Below are 20,367 nucleotides of genomic sequence, written 5' to 3' on the forward strand. Positions count from 1 at the left end.
AATAGCCGGAAATATCGGAATCGGAATGTAGATTTTTATGAAGCAAAAGACCATCTGAAGACTCATTTAAGGCCCTCGATCCTCGATATTTATAAATGTTCTGGTATTTGTGATTATCATCCAAACATGAATACTCAGAGAGTCCTCTATTGCATGACTTGTCTAAGCCAGGGCAGACAAATGTTTACATTGCCGCTACAACACATCAAATTCGTTACTATGTTTTATAAAGAATTGAAGGTGAGTATCTTACTATTATAATTCGTATTTACTTCTGACCATAAACAATCTGTGTCATTTTAGATATTGGCGCAATTCGATTCTTTCCATATAATATTTGTACAAATTAAAATTGGAATTAGTCCGGATTCCGCGCGATGTTTTCCTTCGCCGAAAGTCGACCGGCAAATTTATATCAAATGAAATTTCGCACATGTTCTGAAAAGCTCATTGGTACGAGCCGGGGTTCGAACTCACAACCTCCGGATTGAAAGTAGCATGCTCTGACTGCTAGGACACCAGTGCTTCAGAACATTATTACCAAGGGTTATTTATATAGGATTTACATACTTCCTACTAAGAATCGTACCTCTATTTTTAGCGCCACCTATTAAATACTATCATAACTACACTGACAATGCCAACAATTTTTTTTTCAAAATGTGTATTGATGTGATATCATGATTTAAAAAAAAATATGTCATTTGTCCTTATAAAACATAAAAGCATGCAAAAATATTTGTGGAAAAACTTCACTTCCAGGTTGTGAACAGTGCCATCTAGTTTTTAAGCCTAAACGGTCCATACATTTCAGGGGTACATTTTTTTTATGTGCTTTTGTCAGTCCAGTATTAAATAATTCTTGTTATTACTAATATAAAACTCACAATTTTATATTTCAGCTGAAGAGAAGTGAGGAGATATGCTGGGAGTGCAGAAATTTTATTATAAAAATGGCTCAATTCAGAGAAAGAGCTATAAAAGCACGAAGTATTCTTGTAGCTGATTTTGATAACCAAGTAAGCCAATCAAACTCAGACAACTCAAACATTTGACGACCAGTCAGTTGGTAGTGACCCTGCCTGCTAAGCCGCGGTCCTGGGTTTGAATCCCGGTAAGGGCATTTATTTGTGTGATGAGCACTGATATTTGTTCCTGAGTCATGGATTTTTTCTTTGTATGTATTTATCTATTTAAGTATGTATATTGTTGCTTAGCACCCATAGTACAAGCTTTGCTTAGTTTGTGGCAAAGTTGATCTGTGTAAGATGTCCACAATATTTATTTATTTAATATTATTAAATTAGTAAAATCATGGAAAGGATAGAAAAGAACTTGTTTTATTAAAAAATATAATTATAACTCATTAACAGTGAACTTTGAGTGAGTTAGAATAACTCATTAAGACAGTAGTTTGGTATACTCTTGGGTCGTCTCGTTCGTTTTTCGTCACGTTTCTAAATTTGTCCGATTCTGCTTTCGTCAGCCATTCTTCATTCGTCAACTTAGTCTGCAGTCATTATCGTCGTTGACCATAATGAGTTGTTGGCCATTTTCTTATTTCGACTCAATCGTTTTTCGTCATTTCGTATTTGGTCATATTCTAAGTTGGTACCGACCTAAAACTACGAAAAAACAAGAAAAACATAGATTTAACAGCGAACATGCCGAAAGAAGATTATGACGAGTGCAGAACGAGACGAATTAAGATAAAGATGAACAACGAAAACGACTGTAGTTGAGAAAGACCGTCAACGATCGTGACGAATAAAGAATGGCTGACGAAAGCAGAATGGGACAAATTTAGGAACGTGACGAAAAACGAACGCGTCGACCCAAGAGTATACCAGTAGTTTCAATTGACCTAAATAACTTTGTTGTATATTTATATGATATTTGTTTATGTTAACCACCAGTCATATCATATCGTAAAAGAAGATATATTTAGGTTTAAAACATTTAAAGTAACTAAAACCCCACATTCACGGCACGATTAATCGCTTCGATCGGTCGAATAGATATCGTGAACGATCGCATCAAAAGCGCCAGCTACACTCGAGGCGATCGATCGTTTACGATATCATTTGGACGGATCGTACAGATATATCGTACCGTGAATGGGGGGCTTAAAGGTCATTTCACATTTTTCGGGTTAGCCAACTGAAACATTATATTTAGCCCAAACTGGTAACTCTGAGCAGATCTGACTCAAAAAGTTCAGCAAATTCACATTGTCAAATAATCCACTGTCTATAACATTTCTTTTTTCAGACTTTATCTTTTCAGTCAACCACATTCCAAACCTTATCCAACCTTAAAATATCCAAGGGTACTGAATTAACTATCCCACAAAGATCAACTACAAAATACTTAGATCCCCCCGTGATTGTTGAAACAGAACCTGAATTCGATTATGGTTCTAGCTATATGGAACTTAATCCGATGAAAAGAAAATATGATGACGGAGCTACATTTGAAGTGTTTCAACATAAAGTAAGCGAAACGTTTGAAACTGCGGTTGAGCTGGAACCGCTAGAGAGGGTATATCCGGGAGTTTGGAACGCTAGTGTGGTCCAGGGTCCTGCTCAAAGACAGACAGAGGGAAAAACAAAGACAAACGAGACTAGAGTTTGGAGCGGGGATAGTGCGGGTGCAACACAAACGCCTCTGTTATATCTTAGATGTAAGTGTTTCATACATTTCAAATACAATGGCACTAGAGCTTACTTTTGTCGCCAAAAAATTTAACTAAAACCATAGAGGAATGAGTAAGGGAAGAGTTGTAACTCCATACATCAAATGCAAGTTATTTGTAGTGACATCTAGCGACAATCACGCGTCAAGTAGCGTAAATTATCAGTACCACTACTCGATATTAGGTGCCAACAGTGTTGCGTCTGCCAAAAATGTAATATTAAAACAGTTTACAAGTTATATTAGGTACAAGCAGAAAAAAATTAAAACAGAGTACTCATTACACTATTGTAATATTAGCTAAAAATTGTTGAGCATTAGAATTTTTGTGCGTCGCGATATCTATTGACAAGTAGCAGTACTGATAATTTACGCTAGCAGACGCGTGATTGACGCGTGTATGACGCTAGATGTCACTACAAATACTAATGTATGGAGTTACAACAGATTACTCTTTCTTTACTTATTCCTCTAAGCTCTTATGGCCCCTGTACACACATGGCCAACGGTTCCACCAACCCCCTTGGCCAAGCGTGTAGAGGGCTACTTGGCCGTAAGTTGGCAGTTGGCGCTTGCGCTTGCCGGCCAACCGATTGGTGTCGGTTTTTTGTCCACATTAGGCACAGACTCATGGGTATAAATATTGTTTTCAGTAACTTCAAATCAGCCATCAATAAGCGCAGTACCCCTACAAAAACCACCAACGATAGCTCCTCTGTTACCGATAAAGTTAAAAAACCCTACGCCTGAGATTCTATTACCGAAAACTTCAACAAACCCTACGCCTGAGATAAATGTAGAAAAGTACTCAATAGATAAGACTTTGTTACCAGTACCTATACCATCAGGGCCTTATTTCACCGAAGAGAGATTGACAGAAGAGGAGTTAAAGAAATGGTGGGAGAGTAAAAGAGAGGATAAGCACTATGCAGACAGTATGGAAATGTTTAAATGCGAGAAGTGTGTAGAGCCCTTTACATTGTCGTGGACGTATAAGGCGCACGAGAAAATGCATACTGAGGTGAGCATTTAAAAAAAAACTGGTGGGTTACTCTAAATCTTGGGATTAGTTGTAAAGGCGGACTCAAGGCTCCCATTAGCTTAAATGCCGGGATAACGCGAGCAGACGTGGCAGAACCACATCGTCTTTCGTAAACATAATTAAATCATAAAATATCTATAAGATCCATTTGGAAAAATTCTATATGCCTAGTTTTGTGTAAATCTAACTTCCAAGTGTTTCTGCGACAGAGCTTCCTCTCATCAGAACCACCAATTCTCCTAACTACACATGTTATTTACAATACCATATCAAATAATTTCTATATTCATTATATAAAGCATAGTTAACATAGTATTGGCACGCGTTTAGCGACGAATAAAAAAAATATATTAAAAAATTAAAAAAAATGATAATCACATCTTAATTTTAATACGTTGATAACTCTACATTTGAAGTTTGGTTGATCTAACTTTTTGCGTTTGTAAGTTATTGATGATGGACGTTGACCGGCGAAAATGCACTGTGAACAAATACGTGAAAAATCCCCTTGGTCTGGGTCAATGATTGCTAAATTGTTGAATTTCCAGAAAACTACTAGGCAATAATTATTGCCCAAATCATTATTTCATTAAAGGACAATTAAATAATAGTGGCAAAATAATTCAAAATATCCACTCCTTGCGGTCCACACGGAATCAACAGACAAAAAAGATGGATGACAATCTTGTTCAGAGGATGATGAATACTATTTTCAAAAAAGTCCGTAATTTTGTGCATAAACATACTGAATGATTGAAATATATGTGACACGCTATAAATTAATAAACGATCTTTTATATTCTGCAATAAAAAATATTGTTTACTTTTTTCTTTTCATTTAAAAATTAAATTCCTCCCATCGCGTACCAATTCTAAATTAACTATGCTTTATTTATCTAGTTTACTAAATCACTCTGTTTATTCTGAATACACGAATTTACGACATGTCAAACTAAATAGACTGGACAACGCCTTGATGTGAAGCTTTGCAAAGATGTAGTATTTATTATTTGCTACTATGATTTGTGCAGGCGCCTGATACACAGTAGTTTGACATGTTATTTTGTGTATTTATATCTTATAGATATTTTCTGATATGTTTGTTTCCGAAAGACAATGTGGTTCTGCCGGGGAGCATGACGTGAAAAGTGGGCCCTGGAGGGAATGTGGGTAAATAATTCATTTGGCATAAAGTGGTTTGAGACGTTTTAGCCTATTAGGTTACTTAAAGGAAACATTCTTTTATTTCACTTAATTCTTATTGACTTAATTCGCTTACGAATTAATCACTCAAAATATTCCCTGAACCCTGGAACTCTGGAAGTCAAATTTTACTTGCAAGATAACAGATTACAACTTTGAGTCGTCGGCAACCCGAACCCTCCTTAGAACTTGTACACTCCTTTTTATGGTTCCGTTGTTAACTAGGAACCCTTATAGTTTCGCCATGTCTGTCTGTCCGTCCGTCCGTCCGCGGATAATCTTTGTGACCGTTAGCACTAGAAAGCTAAAATTTGGTACCAATATGTATATCAATCACGCCGACAAAGTGGTAAAATAAAAAGTGGAAAAAATGTTTTACTAGGGTACCCTAAAACACGTAAGGTGTTTTTTTTTATTCATCATTTCAACCCTAACGTGTGATATATTGCTGGATAGGTATGAATAGACAGACAGACACGTCAAACTTATAACACCCCGTCGTTTTTGCGTCGGAGGTTAAATAAAAGATTCTACTAAAGCAATTTTTATTTTATACACAGTTGTATGGCAAGCTTTCCTGCGATATTTGCGAGTTGAGGTTCCATACTGACAAAGATCTGGCCGCTCATAAGGAGTCACATTACAGGTAAGAGAATCACAATATGACATTTATGGCATACTAGCTTTTGCCCGCGGCTTCGCTCGCGTTAGAAAGAGACAAAAAGTAGCCTATGTCACTCTCCGTCCCTTCAACTATCTCCACTTAAAAAGTCACGTCAATTCGTCGCTCCGTTTTGCCGTGAAAGACGGACAAACAAACAGACACACTTTCCCATTTATAATATTAGTATGGATTTTGCTTCTCGTCAACTGTAATGGTTTTAAGGCTGCTTTCAAAAAAAACGTCAAAAGAATGTAAATTTGATAGTTTTAGTCGGTGAAATACTACACTTTCCGTTATCCAATAGATTTATTTAATTCAAGTTCCAGTTAGAGCATCTTATTATCTTGATTTTTATAAGACTAGATTTTTGAAAACTAACTCACTAAAATAATTATGAATTTTTCTCTAATGCACGTTTAGAAAAACGCACGTATAGAGCTGAATCAGTCGATCTCATTTGTAAAATTTGAACAATTTTGAATATTAAAACGGGTAAATTTATAATTCGTATATCCTGTACTACAATCTTTTCAGACTAGATCTTTATTTTAAGGTTTTGAAAAAGAGTAAACGAGCCTAAGGCGAATTCAACTTTTTTCAGAAATTACCTAAAATTAAGTGACAATTTCTTTGAAATTCTACATCATATCGAAGTAAGTTTTGTACTAAATTAATCTGCAACGTTTACTTCAATTGCTGTTATGCCTTAGTGATTATAAATTGCTATTATTGATTTTTGCCAATTTTTTGAAAACGAGCCTTCACCGGTACAATTATTACCACTTTTGGACATTTTCTCATATTTTGTTAGAACAAGTAGAAAAAGTCCTGTAATGTCATATATATTTATAAACTACTCGCAAAGCCCTTTAATTTGATACCACACACGGTATGATCAAGCGCTTGGTTGCGATTTCACTATTTTTAACACGAAAGCCCTCTTAACACATTCTCCACCAGACAAAAAATCGCGTAGGTACTATGTCAGAAACCGGTTATAAATAGGCTACTTGCCTTCTAGTCAAATCAGCTTCTTTTTAAAAACGAATTTCAACGTCTTGCTAATATGGAATTAATATGAAATCGAATTGAGTGACGTCACGGTCAACTCAGTTACTTTATATATTTCTACCTGACTTATTAAATAGAAATTGGATTCAAAAATAACTTCTGTCCGTGTTTTTCTTATATTTATCTGATGTTTTATTTTGTATGTATGTATGTATAAGCTTTATTGTACATAAAGGAAACAAAAGAGACACAGTTACAGAGTCAGTAATATACAATGTAGGCGGACTTATCCCTTAATGGGATCTCTTCCAGTCAACCTTTGAGGAAATGAGTAGAAGCGAATTAACGATGAGTGATCAATTCAAAAATGTACAACCACTAAAAGAATTAAATGCAAATTTTGTATACACATGGTAACAAATATATACATATACAATTACATTAATACACCAATATATACATATATAATAATATAATATATATTTATATATATATTTTGTGCATGGTATAAAATATTTTATTTTAACTACAGTCATGTTCCCTATTTAAAACGGCCGACTTGTATAGCGAGAACTCTCAGACGAATTATTCTATAGACTTGACAGCCAAATAACAATACCACTACCGACGAGATGGTCACATGCAAGTTATAATAAGAGTGACAGTGAGCAAAATGTTGTTTTTTGTCTTTGTCATAGTTTCACTTTTCCGCCGCTGCCACTATCGAGTTTGTGGCAAACAAATAAGTACGTGACATGTCAAGCTTATTATCCGCCCAAATTGCGTAGGTTGTTTATGGTAAACTGTCAGCCATTTTTAAAGTACTTCTTAATTGCGCTCCATTATTTTATTTCTATATTTGTCCCTTACGGGTGTATGCTTACGTCAAGTCTATAGGATCATTCGTCGAAGCGAGAACTTAAACAGGCGAAATGTGAAGGCCAGACACACTTACCCTTATGATACACTTACCCGTATTGACCTTATTTGAATATATTTCGTTTCACCCCACAGGCTATTAAAGTGTACCCGCTGCGACCACACGTGGGATTCTCTCAACTCCATGCGTCTTCACTGCGAGATCGAACATCGGATCCCCGTTACTGTGTGGACTTGCGAAGTATGCTACAGAGAACTTAGGTACGTACCTACCTTACCCATAGCACACAATAAATATATAGGCTACTTGACCCTTTTTAGGGTTCCGTAGTCAACTAGGAACCCTTATAGTTTCGCCATGTCGTCCGTCCGTCCGTCCGCGGATAATCTCAGTAACCGTTAGCACTAGAAAGCTCAAATTTGGTACCAATATGTATATCAATCACGCCAACAAAGTGCAAAAATAAAAAATGGAAAAATATGTTTTATTAGGGTACCCCCCCCTACATGTAAAGTGAGGGCTGATATTTTTTTTCGTTCCAACCCCAAGGTGTGATATATTGTTGGATAGGTATTTAAAAATGAATAAGGGTTTACTAAGATCGTTTTTTGATAATATTAATATTATTATAATCGCTCCTAAAGGAAAAAAAGTGCGTCCCCCCCCCCCTCTAACTTTTGAACCATATGTTTAAAAAATATGAAAAAAATCACAAAAGTAGAACTTTATAAGGACTTTCTAGGAAAATTGTTTTGAACTTGATAGGTTCAGTAGTTAATATTGTCTTCGGTTACCGCGATAGTTACTCATGAAATAAAACTATGGAAACTAATCCGGAATTTAATCCGTTTCCATAGTTTTATTTCATGAGGTTCAGTAGTTTTTGAGAAAAATACGGAAAACTACGGAACCCTACACTGAGCGTGGTCCAACACGCTCTTGGCTGGTTTTTTTTGTCTGTCTTATATGATTAAGTACCTACTGTCCTTAACCGAAGTAAAATATTACCATATTTTATTATGACTTAAAAACAGCAAAAGATATTTTAAAGTATACTTTTACATAATCAGGCGAAAACAACACAATCATGTTATTGTATAGATTATCTGCGCATTCTACTCTAAAACAACATTTTCTGACTTTTTAAGTATGAACTATGAAGTCTTAAAGTTCAATATGTCAGTGATTGTAGGTTCGAATTCGATGATGTCACTGCATCGCTGACAGCGTTTTCGGTGGCCAAAATAAACAAAAAATTACACACATTTTAAATCGAAAATACGTAGTCATCATACACTTTTAATACCTAAAGTCTATAAATATTGTTTTTCTTTACGTCAAATACTACAGAAGACAATCATTTATAGTGCCAATTTCGATATGAGTCTAGTAGCCTATTACTCACGTACAGGAGGCGTCCTGCAAAACGAAGTTTGACTGCAGTGACACCTCGGACACTGGCGATCAAATATATGAAAGAGGCGCGTTCCTACGCACACATTCTAAGCTCGTGTAGGTGAACGCGTACCATGCTTGTATGAGTGAGATAAGCGGGGAGCGGGACTGGCCATACTGTACGGTAATAAATTTGACGTGTCTGTCTGTCTGTCTCTCTGTGTGTGTATGTCTGTCTGTAGCATAGTAGCTCCCGAACGGATGAACCGATTAGATTTCGTTTTTTTGTTTGAAAGCTGAATTAGTCAGGAGTGTTCTTAGCCATGGTTGATGGAAATCGGTCTACTATGTCGGCAGTTTTGTTGGTTAACTGGTAAAAGTTTCTAAGCAGAATTTACCTTAAATATTAGTTTATTTGTTGCAGTAAATACAATAAATATTTGAGTCACCTGCGCGTCCACGAGCGTGAGGACTGTCCCGTGTGCGGGAAAGGGATCTTCCTCAAGGCAATGAAGGCGCACATGAAGTAAGTAAGGGCCGCTCCGAAAGGTTTCGGCACCGACATTATTATTTACTGATAAAACACGTTTCCATGACATTACAGTATAACCAAGGCCTAACGAAACTTGGACGAAAAAAACCGGCCAAGAGCGTGTCGGGCCACGCTCAGTGTAGGGTTCCGTAGTTTTTCGTATTTTTCTCAAAAACTACTGAACCTATCAAGTTCAAAACAATTTTCCTAGAAAGTCTTTATAAAGTTCTACTTTTGTGATTTTTTTCAAATTTTTTAAACATATGGTTCAAAAGTTAGAGGGGGGGGACGCACTTTTTTTTCCTTTATCAGCGATTATTTCCGAAAATATTAATATTATCAAAAAACGATATTAGTAAACCCTTATTAATTTTTAAATACCTATCCAACAATATATCACACGTTGGGGTTGGAATGAAAAAAAATATCAGCCCCCACTTTACATGTAGGGGGGGTACCCTAATAAAACATTTTTTTCCATTTTTTATTTTTGCACTTTGTTGGCGTGATTGATATACATATTGGTACCAAATTTCAGCTTTCTAGTGCTTACGGTTACTGAGATTATCCGCGGACGGACGGACGGACGGACGGACGGACGGACGGACGGACAGACAGACATGGCGAAACTATAAGGGTTCCTAGTTGACTACGGAACCCTAAAAAAAAGAGACAGAACAATATTACAATTAAACAATTGATGCTTTATGGGATACAGGCGTGATTGTATGTACAGGTGTGGTGCGAAAAGGGTTTCCTTATTATTCCGTATTTTTCCGTATTTTTCCGGAAACGTTCGTATTTGTCATGCTAGTTCAGTCAATGTCAGTACATCTTGTACTGACACTGACTGAAATAGCATGACACGTTCGTACGTTTCCGTAACAATACGAAGGCAAATCTTTTCGCATTACATGTGTGTTTTTTTTGTATTTTCTCAAAAGGTGACCTACCTAACCTACTCTATACTTTAACCACCCCATATAACTAACAACCGAAAAACCCATTAAGCTAATACCCGTAAAATCAAACCAAAATTTATTCGATTGTTTTTGTTCTGCATTTAAAATGTTTTACTGTCACAATTTGGTGCCGTGACCAGGATAATTGTTTGCTACATTAGAGTGTTGTTAGCTTCATTTGTTTACATTTGTTGTGATGCGGACTGCAAAGGAATGGAATGCGCCCCCACCATCTGTGTTCCCGATAAATACGACCTCGGTCTCTTTAAAGCAAGATTGAATAGGCTATTACTGAATTGGCGAGATCCATCTTAGACTCAGTCTTCACTTTCCATAGTATAGTATTTTTGGAATGGCATCACAAATTTATAATATTTTACCCAATAGTATCTTAAACGTAGACAACATCAAACTCTTTAAGAAACGACTATTTACGTTCTTATCAAACAAAGCATACTATTCAATCGAAGAATATAAAAGAGACAACACGAGTATTTGAGTATTATTATTAATTACAATTCTTAATTATATAATGTTGAACTAGAACAAACTACACTGGCACTGAAACTTAGTAGGTCATGTGCTCTGCCTACCCCTTTATGGGATACAGGCGTGATTATATGTATGTATGTATGAACTAGAATAATAGAAAATATTTGCATGTTACTTATATTTATTAAGTATTTAATGTACTTCACAACCACCAATGAATTTGTATACCTAATGTTGGTAAAACATAGTGATACCAAGGACGATTATAAAGGACCAGCAGAGTCCATACTAAATGCCGTACCCCGTTGGCAGCCGTAAATCTATGTCACTAGATGTCACTAAGAGTGTCATTTAAATAAAAATGTCGTTTTTTTTAAAAATACGCACGCGGTAGTTCAACGGCATTACAAGTGATACAGTGAAAAGTATATAGATGACGCTAGGGGCCCGTGTCATGTTTCAGTCCCTGTTTACAACGCAAGCCATCGTTCTTATTTTGAATTATGATTTCATGCAATCATGCAAAAGAGTACCATACTGTCAAATTTTCTATCTCTTTCATTTTGAGCGTGACGTCAATGATTAGTAATATTACTTTCAATATATTTAAAATTTAGATTTTAATGAGGCCATTTCGAACGGTGTTTATGATAGATATCATGTTGACAATCAATCTCCTGACCGTCTCGCTCATACCAATCCTATCCTATATTTGAACGAGTGCGACCGAAACAGTTGAGTATTATTGAAGATTTTTGAATGTCTAAAATCTTATTGGTAGTTGTCGAAAACCCGCTTTTTCCATAAAGTGTTGGCGCGACGTCAAGTGGGTGATAGGCGTACGAGCAAGTACGCGTTGGATGGTCGACTACTATGCGCAGCGGTTTTTACGCGTACTTACGGTGACACACAATCGAAAAAGGTCGTCGAGCCATAAGTACGCATACCTGGCCCCGTAGCCGAATGGCATTTCTCCGACGCCAAACGAAAGCGATACGCCGCTGGCTCTGTCGCGCCAATACGCAAGCGCGATAGAGATAGATATCTACTAGCGCTTCGTTTCGTGAGCGTTTCGTGAGCGATTGTGCCATTCGGCTAGCCACCCTGCTCGTATCGTACGTTTATCACCCACTTCAGACTGCGTTTCGATCGGCGTTTAGCGACAATGATTATCAGCTCGGCTTCATGGCTTTACGAATCTTAGCTCGGACCATGAATATGAAACTTATAAACTTCTTTATACACAAGGGTATAAAGAAGTTTATAACCAGGTGCTCCATGACACCATTGCACCAATCTGTCGCCAGCACTACTACACTTCAACGGCCAAGTCACACAACATCCATACTAATATTATAAATGGGAAAGTGTGTGTGTCTGTTTGTTTGTCCATCTTTCACGGCAAAACGGAGCGACGTATTGACGTGATTTTTTAAGTGGAGATAGTTGAAGGGATGGAAAGTGACATAGGCTACTTTTTGTCTCTTTTTATATCCCCCACTTCCTTAGAATGGAGGATGGAAGTTTGTGGTGAGATTTTCGAATTTAACGCGAGCGAAGCCGCGGGCAAAAGCTAGTTTAGTTAGTTAGTGTTTTTGGTGGGATATACATAGCCTGTACATAGGTATATATCACTAACAAGGTATCTATTGTCTTAGTCCGTTTTCACATTATCCGATCCGATATCGGATGTCGGAAGGATTTAAATGGAAAAAATCCAAGATAGCGCCTGTAATGTATGGGTATCAGTCCTACATCCGATATCGGATCGGATAATGTGAAAATGCATTTAGTCTCATTAATTATTACTTATGTCAGAGTTTCATTAATTATTTCCTTTTATTCATTTATTATCTCAGTTTAGGTTTATACGAGTACCAAACGAGTAGTATACGAGTAGAAAATATATTACCAAAACAATACAAACTATCATTAATTTATTATAAAAACGTAATCCAAAGTGCCACACCTGGCGGCCTAACTATCCGCGTTGTGTCCAAGACGAAGCCTGACCGACGAAGCTAGCAAGTCTCTCTACGTGTTAGCTGAAATACTGTCAAACCATTCACTGTGATTACTCAGATTATTATAAGCAAAATGATCTTCGAATGAACTTTCTGGACAATGGAGATGCATGGGCGCAGTCGAAACCAGCTCGCCCCTTCAGCCGTGTCCCGTTGAAAATCGGAAAGATTCTTTTCCTTAGCACATTTAATGTTTACAAATTGGATTCGCCTTCTGTTACCTAAACTGGTAATTTTATGTATGAAGTCATTGGTCATACAATTATTAATTTATACACTTATTAATTCTGTATCTCTACTCGCATTGCTGCTGCGATTCTAAAATATTTAATATCCATATTATGAATATTCAATAAATCATACAATGACATTTGTGATGTGACATGGATGTCAGATGTCACATCTGTTGGCACAATGATTGCGTTTTGTTGAACGTATTTGAGCTCAACATATAGGTTTATTATCACTAAGTATATTATATTAATGAACAACGAAACGGAGGTGACATTTTCCTAGTCCACCAACGTCATCTAGTCATTTTATTTGGCAATAATTAGACAACATGCGAGCAAACTTAGCCAGCGAAGCGATCACAACTACGTCGAGGCCGACCAAAAAATATAATTTGTAAAAATTGTGTTTTGAGCCAATATTTTGATATTAAAATAAAGTTTTTTGATAGTTATTCATAGTATAATATAAAAACAAGTAAAAATATGAGTGAAAATATGTTTTTTTCCACTCCCGGGTTACGAAACAACGCCATCTAGTTTTAAAGCAAAAACTAAGCTTTTTTCAGGGGTACGCTTTTTTGTATGGGCTATATCAGTCTAGTATTAAATGGTCCTTGGTGATACTAAGAAATTATTTTGTAACACCTATGTACTGTACCTATGTTTAACAAATAAAATGATTGATTGATTGATTGATTGATCCATCAGGTGTGACTAGGGTCAATCGCCGATCAGTCAACATAAGTCTTTGTCTTACTTAAAGGGTTTGTTAGTTATTATGTTGTGTTTGCTTTGTTCTGCAAGTGACATGTTTTGTCACAATCCACAGGGGGCATAAGGACGTCGAGAGACCATTCAAGTGCCCGAAGTGCGAGAAAACTTTTAGACTCAAAAAACACTTCGAATTACACGTCACCCGAGTTCATCCCTCCGTAAGTACAATTTACTACAAACCATAGAGGAATCAATAAATATTGGGGACACCTTACACAGATCAACTTAGCCCCAAACTTAGCAAAGCTTGTACTATGGATGCTAAGACTGCTAAGTAACGATATGGGTACGTATCACAATGTCTAAAGTTAAAAAACCTAACGTTAAATGACCTACGTTCAAAATACCTAAAATCAAAATACATAATGGTGTTTCGACCGAAATTCAAAATACCTAAAGTTTAAAAAGGTGCATATTATAATGTCTAAAATAAAAAAAAACTAACTGCGGCCTCCGGCCCGTCGTTTCGCTTCTCTAAGACACTTTTACTATTGGGTCGTGTTTAAGCTCCAACTTCCCGGTCCGCCAGAGAGCCGATCAGGGACGCTCCGGGCCTTCGGCCCTACGTGGAGCTCGGCCTTCGGCCTTCGAACGATATACATACTTAAATAGATAAATACATAGTTATATACAATACACAAACAAATATTATAGGACATTCTTACACAGATTGACTGAGGCCCACGGTAAGCTCAAGGCGTGTGTTGTGGGTACTCATACAACGATATATATAATATATAAACGCTTATATACATAGAAAACATCCATGACTCAGAAACAAATACCTGTGCTCATGACACAAATAAATGCCCTTACCGGGATTCGAACCCAGGACCGCGGCTTAGCAGGCAGGGTCACTACTGACTGAGCTAAACCGGTCATGCTTTGAGCAAAGAGGATCAAATATTATAGAGAGTTACTGTCAAAGTAAAATGTGTAATCACAGTGCATAGACTGCCATCTCTCGACACAGGCTTAAAACTTTTGAACCTCAGTTTTGACAATTTGATCTATATTCTTAGCTTGATATGTGTTAAAATGTGAAATATTAATATTAGCGCCATCTAGCCGAGCGTCGCCCAAAGGTATCATCTAGATCACCGTACCTTTTTATAATAGAATATACTTTATTTAACATCAAATTGGACAAATACAAGATAGAGGTACATACATCACAAACTATTAGATGCTAAATGGGATCCCACTCAGCACTAAACTAAGCTAAGAACTAAACTAACTATAACTAGAATGAGTTTTTCTGCATGGTTTTAAGGTACGTTTTTTTCTTAGACTTTAGCTGTCTATACGGAGTTTCATGTGTCTTTGCTTTGAGTTAAGTTTTTTTTATATTAAAAGAGCATTTCTTTTATGAAATGTGATATTTTTGAAAAAAAAAATGCTATTTCTACTCAGAATCTGTAGCTTTTTCAATCCTAGTAGTTAAAAAAATTGTTCCATACATTTTTTTTCTTATTTTGTTACCATTTTCCGTACGTATGTTGTATGGGGTAACAAAAGAGGAAAGTAACAAAAATGCATGGAAATTCTGGGACACTTTTTGTCTCCCAGTGAGATTGAAAGTACTCGTGATTCTGAGTACAATTGACCTAAAATTCCCTAAAAAAATTGGCAAAAAAAAGAAATGCTCAAAAAAGCTATGTATTTGTATTTGGTTACAGGCAGATAAAATGATTTATTGCGTGCAGTGTGACAAGCTTTTCAAACACATTCACACCTACAACCATCACATGAAAACTACGAGAGTACATATTTCCAAGGAACAGATCAAGTGAGTTTTGTATTCTTCCATAACACTTTCATTTCATTTATTGTAATAACTGTGTACATTGAGATCGCATGCATACATAAATAATTACAACAGTTTGCCCATTTCGGGCGTACAATATTATAATAACCAAAAGAGGATCGAGTATTAAAGAGCGTTACTGTCATAGTAAAATGTGTAATAACAGTGCATAGACTGCCATCTCTCGACACAGGCTTAAAACTTTTGAACCTCAGTTTTGACAATTTGGACCATATTCTTAACTTGGTATGTTTTAAAATGTCAAATATTAATATTAGCGCCATCTAGCCGAGCGTACCCCAAAGGTGTATCGCCATCTAGCTCACCGTACCTTTTTCTGTATGGTTTTTTTTCTTAGACTTTATCGGTCTATACGAAGTTATATAGGTCTTTGGTATAGGTAATAAAATAATAGTTAATTTCGGTCATTTTTTTGTACACAGGCATAAGTGTTCAGAGTGCAATAAAATGTTCTCGAACGTGAAATTTCTGGAGGCACACGTCGAGAGAGTCCACAACGACAGACCCCAGTACGAGTGCCCAGTGTGCCACGAGGTAACTATCATCATTTCAGCCATTAATCGCCCACTGCTGAGCATAGGCCTCCCTTCGTGTACGCCACTTATCCCGGTCCTGGGCCAATCTCATCCAGAAGTGCCCCGCAGTTTTTCGAATGTCGTCCACCCAACGAGCCAACGGATGCCAGGCGCTTCTTACATCCGATAGCGGCCACCATAGGTAAACATGAGCTTTTGATTAGACATATTGACCTGGATATAGACCGTGATTACCTTTTTGATTTTTGTCGAGCTCCCGATATTTCGACGATATTTGAACAAACGTAGTGACACTGTGAGTGTAGTTTACATCTCCGGTGACACTTTGCTGGGACGTTAATTAATCGCGTTCGACCTGTGTGTGATTTTAAATATACATAAATAATACTACTAAATATATATAATATATATAAACTTTATCTGAGTATTCATTCGTTTTAATCCACAGGCAACCCTATCGTCCGACGCTGCGCACGTGCGGCTCTTTTCCTTGTTAGAATTTTGTAGGTATTTAAAAAGGCGGCATTTCGTGAACATCAAAGGAGTGGGCCTTCTGTACTTGTACTATTATATATTCTGTGCTATATGTTATGTTTAAGTTGATGCTTGTCCAGATGTTCAAGACTTCGCAGCAGCGAGGGCGCCACCGGCGGCTGGTACACGAAAACTTCGTCAAGCCCAAAGACAAGATCTGCGACCACTGCGGGATGGCCTTCACGGTAACAACTATAGAGGAATAAGTAGGGAAGAGTTGTAACTCCATACATTAGTAAATGCGAGTTATTTGTAGTGACATCTAGCGTCAATCACGCGTCAAATAGCGTGAATTACCAGTATCACTACTCGTCACTAGGTGTCAACAGTGTCGTCTGCCAAAAAAATAATATTGAAACAGTTTACAACTTATATTACAAGCAGAAGTAATTGAAAACAGAATACTGATTAACACAATGGGTATTAATCAGTATTATCTGACTCAAAGGTTAACTGGATGAAATCCCTCAGAGGGATAAGTTCGCCTTTGTACAGTCGATTACAAAGAGATGTATCTACTTTTTCACCTTATTACAATGCAATAAGGTGAAAAAGTGGATACGTATCTTTGTAGTCGACTGTACTGACCTTTACTGTAATTACTGTGTTTTTTTTTATTAATTGTACTTTAAACTTGGGTAAACCCATTCTGCTTTAAGGTTGAATATATAAAAAATATAATATTGATCTGAAAGACAATCAACCTTATAAGAGAATAGATTTACCCAAGTTTGAAGTTCAGTGATACAATTGTTGAGCAGTATACTTTTTGTTCGTCGATAAGTAGCAGTACTGATAATTTACGCTTTTAACGCGTGATTGACGCTAGATGTCACTACAAATAACTTGCATTTGCTGATGTATGGAGTTACAACCATAGATTTATATATTATTAAGCTAGATTGAGTTGTTAGGCCAAAAAGTGTGTTCACATGAGAGGGTAAAGTTGGGGCTGGTGTCCCTCTCGCACTTATTGCCACTGTCAAAATTATTTGAATGACGTCATCACTGTCATTCTTTCGGGATACCAGTCAATATTCAAAGTTACTACCAAATCTACTAATACCGAATTAAAAGTTTTTTTTTTATTGCGCAAATCTTTGGTTTCATGGCTTCAGAATAATGACTTTCCAATTCGTTACAAGGTATTAATATCCTTGCCTCGATACAATACAAAAATAATTTAAGAAGTTTATAAACTTAGTTATCATACAGGTAAAAATACTACTACTATAGTAATCTCTTTAACACTGGTCACACGTGCGAGAGGGACACCAGCCCCAACTTTGACCCTCTCATGTGGACACATTTTTACTAGTCTGATAAGAACGCCTTTCTGCACCCGTGATAAAGTTCAATTTAGTATGGCAAAAAAATTGTGAGCTCAGTCCCTATTGAAAGTCCATAGTTACAACTCTTTCCTTACTTATTCCTCTATGCTAGTACTTACAAACTCACCTGTATGTATCGTTTTCCGATCTGTAACCTGTGTAACAATGTCCTAATTTTTTTCGCAGCACAAAGCAATCCTGTCATCACACATCAACACACACACAGGCGCGCGGCCGTTTGTGTGCAAGCTGTGCGGCGCGGACTTCGGGCACAAGAGCGCCCTCTACCTCCACGGCCGGTACAAACATAAGATACCGAGGAAAAATAGTACCACTAGTGTACCGAAGAAAAATAATAGTGCCGGTAGTAAATCGAAGAAAAATAATAGTACCAATAGTAAACCGAAGAAAAATAGACGCAGTAAAAAGAAAGCTGAAGAGACGGAAGTTGATGGTGCAAGTAAATTGGACCAGGATAACTCTGCAGTGATCGATAAAAACTAGTGTTAGTATGGTGTCATAGCTTGAACTTGTCTTTATTTCTATGAGATTTGACTTAGGCCGATAGTCCCACTATCATATGTTTATCATAGAAATATGACCATAGGTCTGTATGCCTCTCTTTTTCTCCAACGTGAAGAAAAATTAAATAAAATTGTTAATGAATATTTCCTTGTAGAACAGGCAATGAACCGCGAAGCGACAATTTGTCACTGTGGTGAAACAGGCTACAGGAACAAAACAAAAGTTTGACACAATTCTTGGAAAGCTACATGTTATTCATAAAAGTTACTTAAGTTAATAAGCCGCTAATAATCGTAAACGTTACTGAATAAGGGATCTCACGGAAACTGTGACGTGATAATCGGACTGCAATATATATGAGAACTGCACGGTGACTGCAACATTTTTATACAATTTGCAGTCCGTCTTTATGGTGTCTTACAATTTTATTATCGGTATCGCTAATTTCAAATGTTTTATGTTCAAAATTGTCGACGTAAAAATATCTTTTTAATAATCTATTTTATAGAAAAAATGGAAATAATATTAAAAATATTAATACAATGAGTAATATTTTTCTGTTCCTTAGTGCGTTTTCACATTATCCGATCCGATATCGGATGTAGGACAGATATCCCATACATTACAGGCGCCATCTTGGATTTTTTCCATTGAAATCTTTCCGACATCCGATATCGGATCGGATAATGTGAAAACGGACTTATATCAACCCTTTAAAAGCTAAGGACGCCTAAGCCGTTAGCCTGTGTTTTCACATTATCCGATCCGATATCGGATATAGGACCGATATCCCATACATTTAAGCCGCCATCATTGATTTTTGCCTTTGAAATCCTTCCTACATCCGATATCGGATCGGATAATGTCAAAACGCACTAAATGTCAAGGAATCATCATCAGCAGTTTCACTTAATCTAATACCAATATTTTAAATGTAATTTCTTGGTTTTCTGATAAAAACACAAGTGCCGTTCAGATTTGAGGAGTTCCCTTGATTTGTCATGGATTGCATTATCAGAACTCGAGCTTGAACAAAATGTGACATAAAAATACAAATTTCTTAAAAAACTTAACGAAGCCATGCATCGTTGAAAAGTTCGGTTCTGCCGGCGTATCATGCATACCTAGAGTATATTGAATAGTATATCGGATTTACTATTCCTTTGACTGAAAACACAGTGGTATCATGCTTCCAATTTTATCACTTATCTAATGTCACACCTCGGACACTGGCGATCAAATATATGAAAGAGGCGCGTTCCTAGCACACAGTCTAAGCTCGTGTAGGTGAACGCGTACTATGCTTGTATGAGTGAGATATGACAGGTCGACTGTTCGCGTTTTTAACAGGCGGTAACTGTGAGGTAACCGCGAGGGGTGGGCAGCACTTTCAGCGGGAAGCGGGAGTGGCCATACTGTACGATAGTACTCTTTATTATACTGTGCTAATGTGGATAAGGTATCCGTCACGCTTTGGCAAGTAGTTCAGTGTGAGAGTGACAGATGAGAGAGATGTCTTATCTACAAGATATCTTATAAGATGTCTTATAAGCAGAGATCGGATTTTTGTGCGTCATCTCATACTAAAAGTCATTAAAATGACGTAAGTCACTAAGAATGTCTCAAATCCGTCCGATCTCTGCTTATAAGTGATAAAATTGGAAGCAAGCGTATTACGCCGGCAGGGGACCTATTTTTGAATTTCGC

At 36.9% G+C, this 20,367-nt stretch overlaps 1 protein-coding gene across 1 annotated transcript; it reads left to right on the forward strand.

Moving 5' to 3' along the window:
* The first annotated feature begins 3 nt into the window (after positions 1-3).
* LOC125239247 (zinc finger protein 624-like) lies at positions 4-19,197 on the forward strand. The gene is made up of 12 exons (XM_048146780.1): positions 4-240; positions 903-1,019; positions 2,272-2,683; positions 3,348-3,715; positions 5,500-5,585; positions 7,629-7,754; positions 9,314-9,415; positions 13,962-14,064; positions 15,586-15,695; positions 16,157-16,268; positions 16,885-16,989; positions 18,322-19,197. Exons 1-12 carry the CDS (start codon positions 127-129, stop codon positions 18,637-18,639), a joined length of 2,073 nt encoding a protein of 690 aa, XP_048002737.1. The 5' UTR covers positions 4-126; the 3' UTR covers positions 18,640-19,197.
* Positions 19,198-20,367: the final 1,170 nt, after the last annotated feature.

Source organism: Leguminivora glycinivorella, chromosome 25 (assembly GCF_023078275.1).
Source record: "Leguminivora glycinivorella isolate SPB_JAAS2020 chromosome 25, LegGlyc_1.1, whole genome shotgun sequence".
Lineage (NCBI taxonomy): Eukaryota > Metazoa > Arthropoda > Insecta > Lepidoptera > Tortricidae > Leguminivora > Leguminivora glycinivorella.

Bases quoted from the DNA above. Each gene is read 5' to 3' on its own strand.
- LOC125239247 (XM_048146780.1), top strand. From the start codon at position 127: ATGAATACTCAGAGAGTCCTCTATTGCATGACTTGTCTAAGCCAGGGC. The intron at 1,020-2,271 runs GTAAGCCAATCA...TTCTTTTTTCAG, and splicing joins TAGCTGATTTTGATAACCAA to ACTTTATCTTTTCAGTCAAC. The intron at 3,716-5,499 runs GTGAGCATTTAA...TTTTATACACAG, and splicing joins ACGAGAAAATGCATACTGAG to TTGTATGGCAAGCTTTCCTG.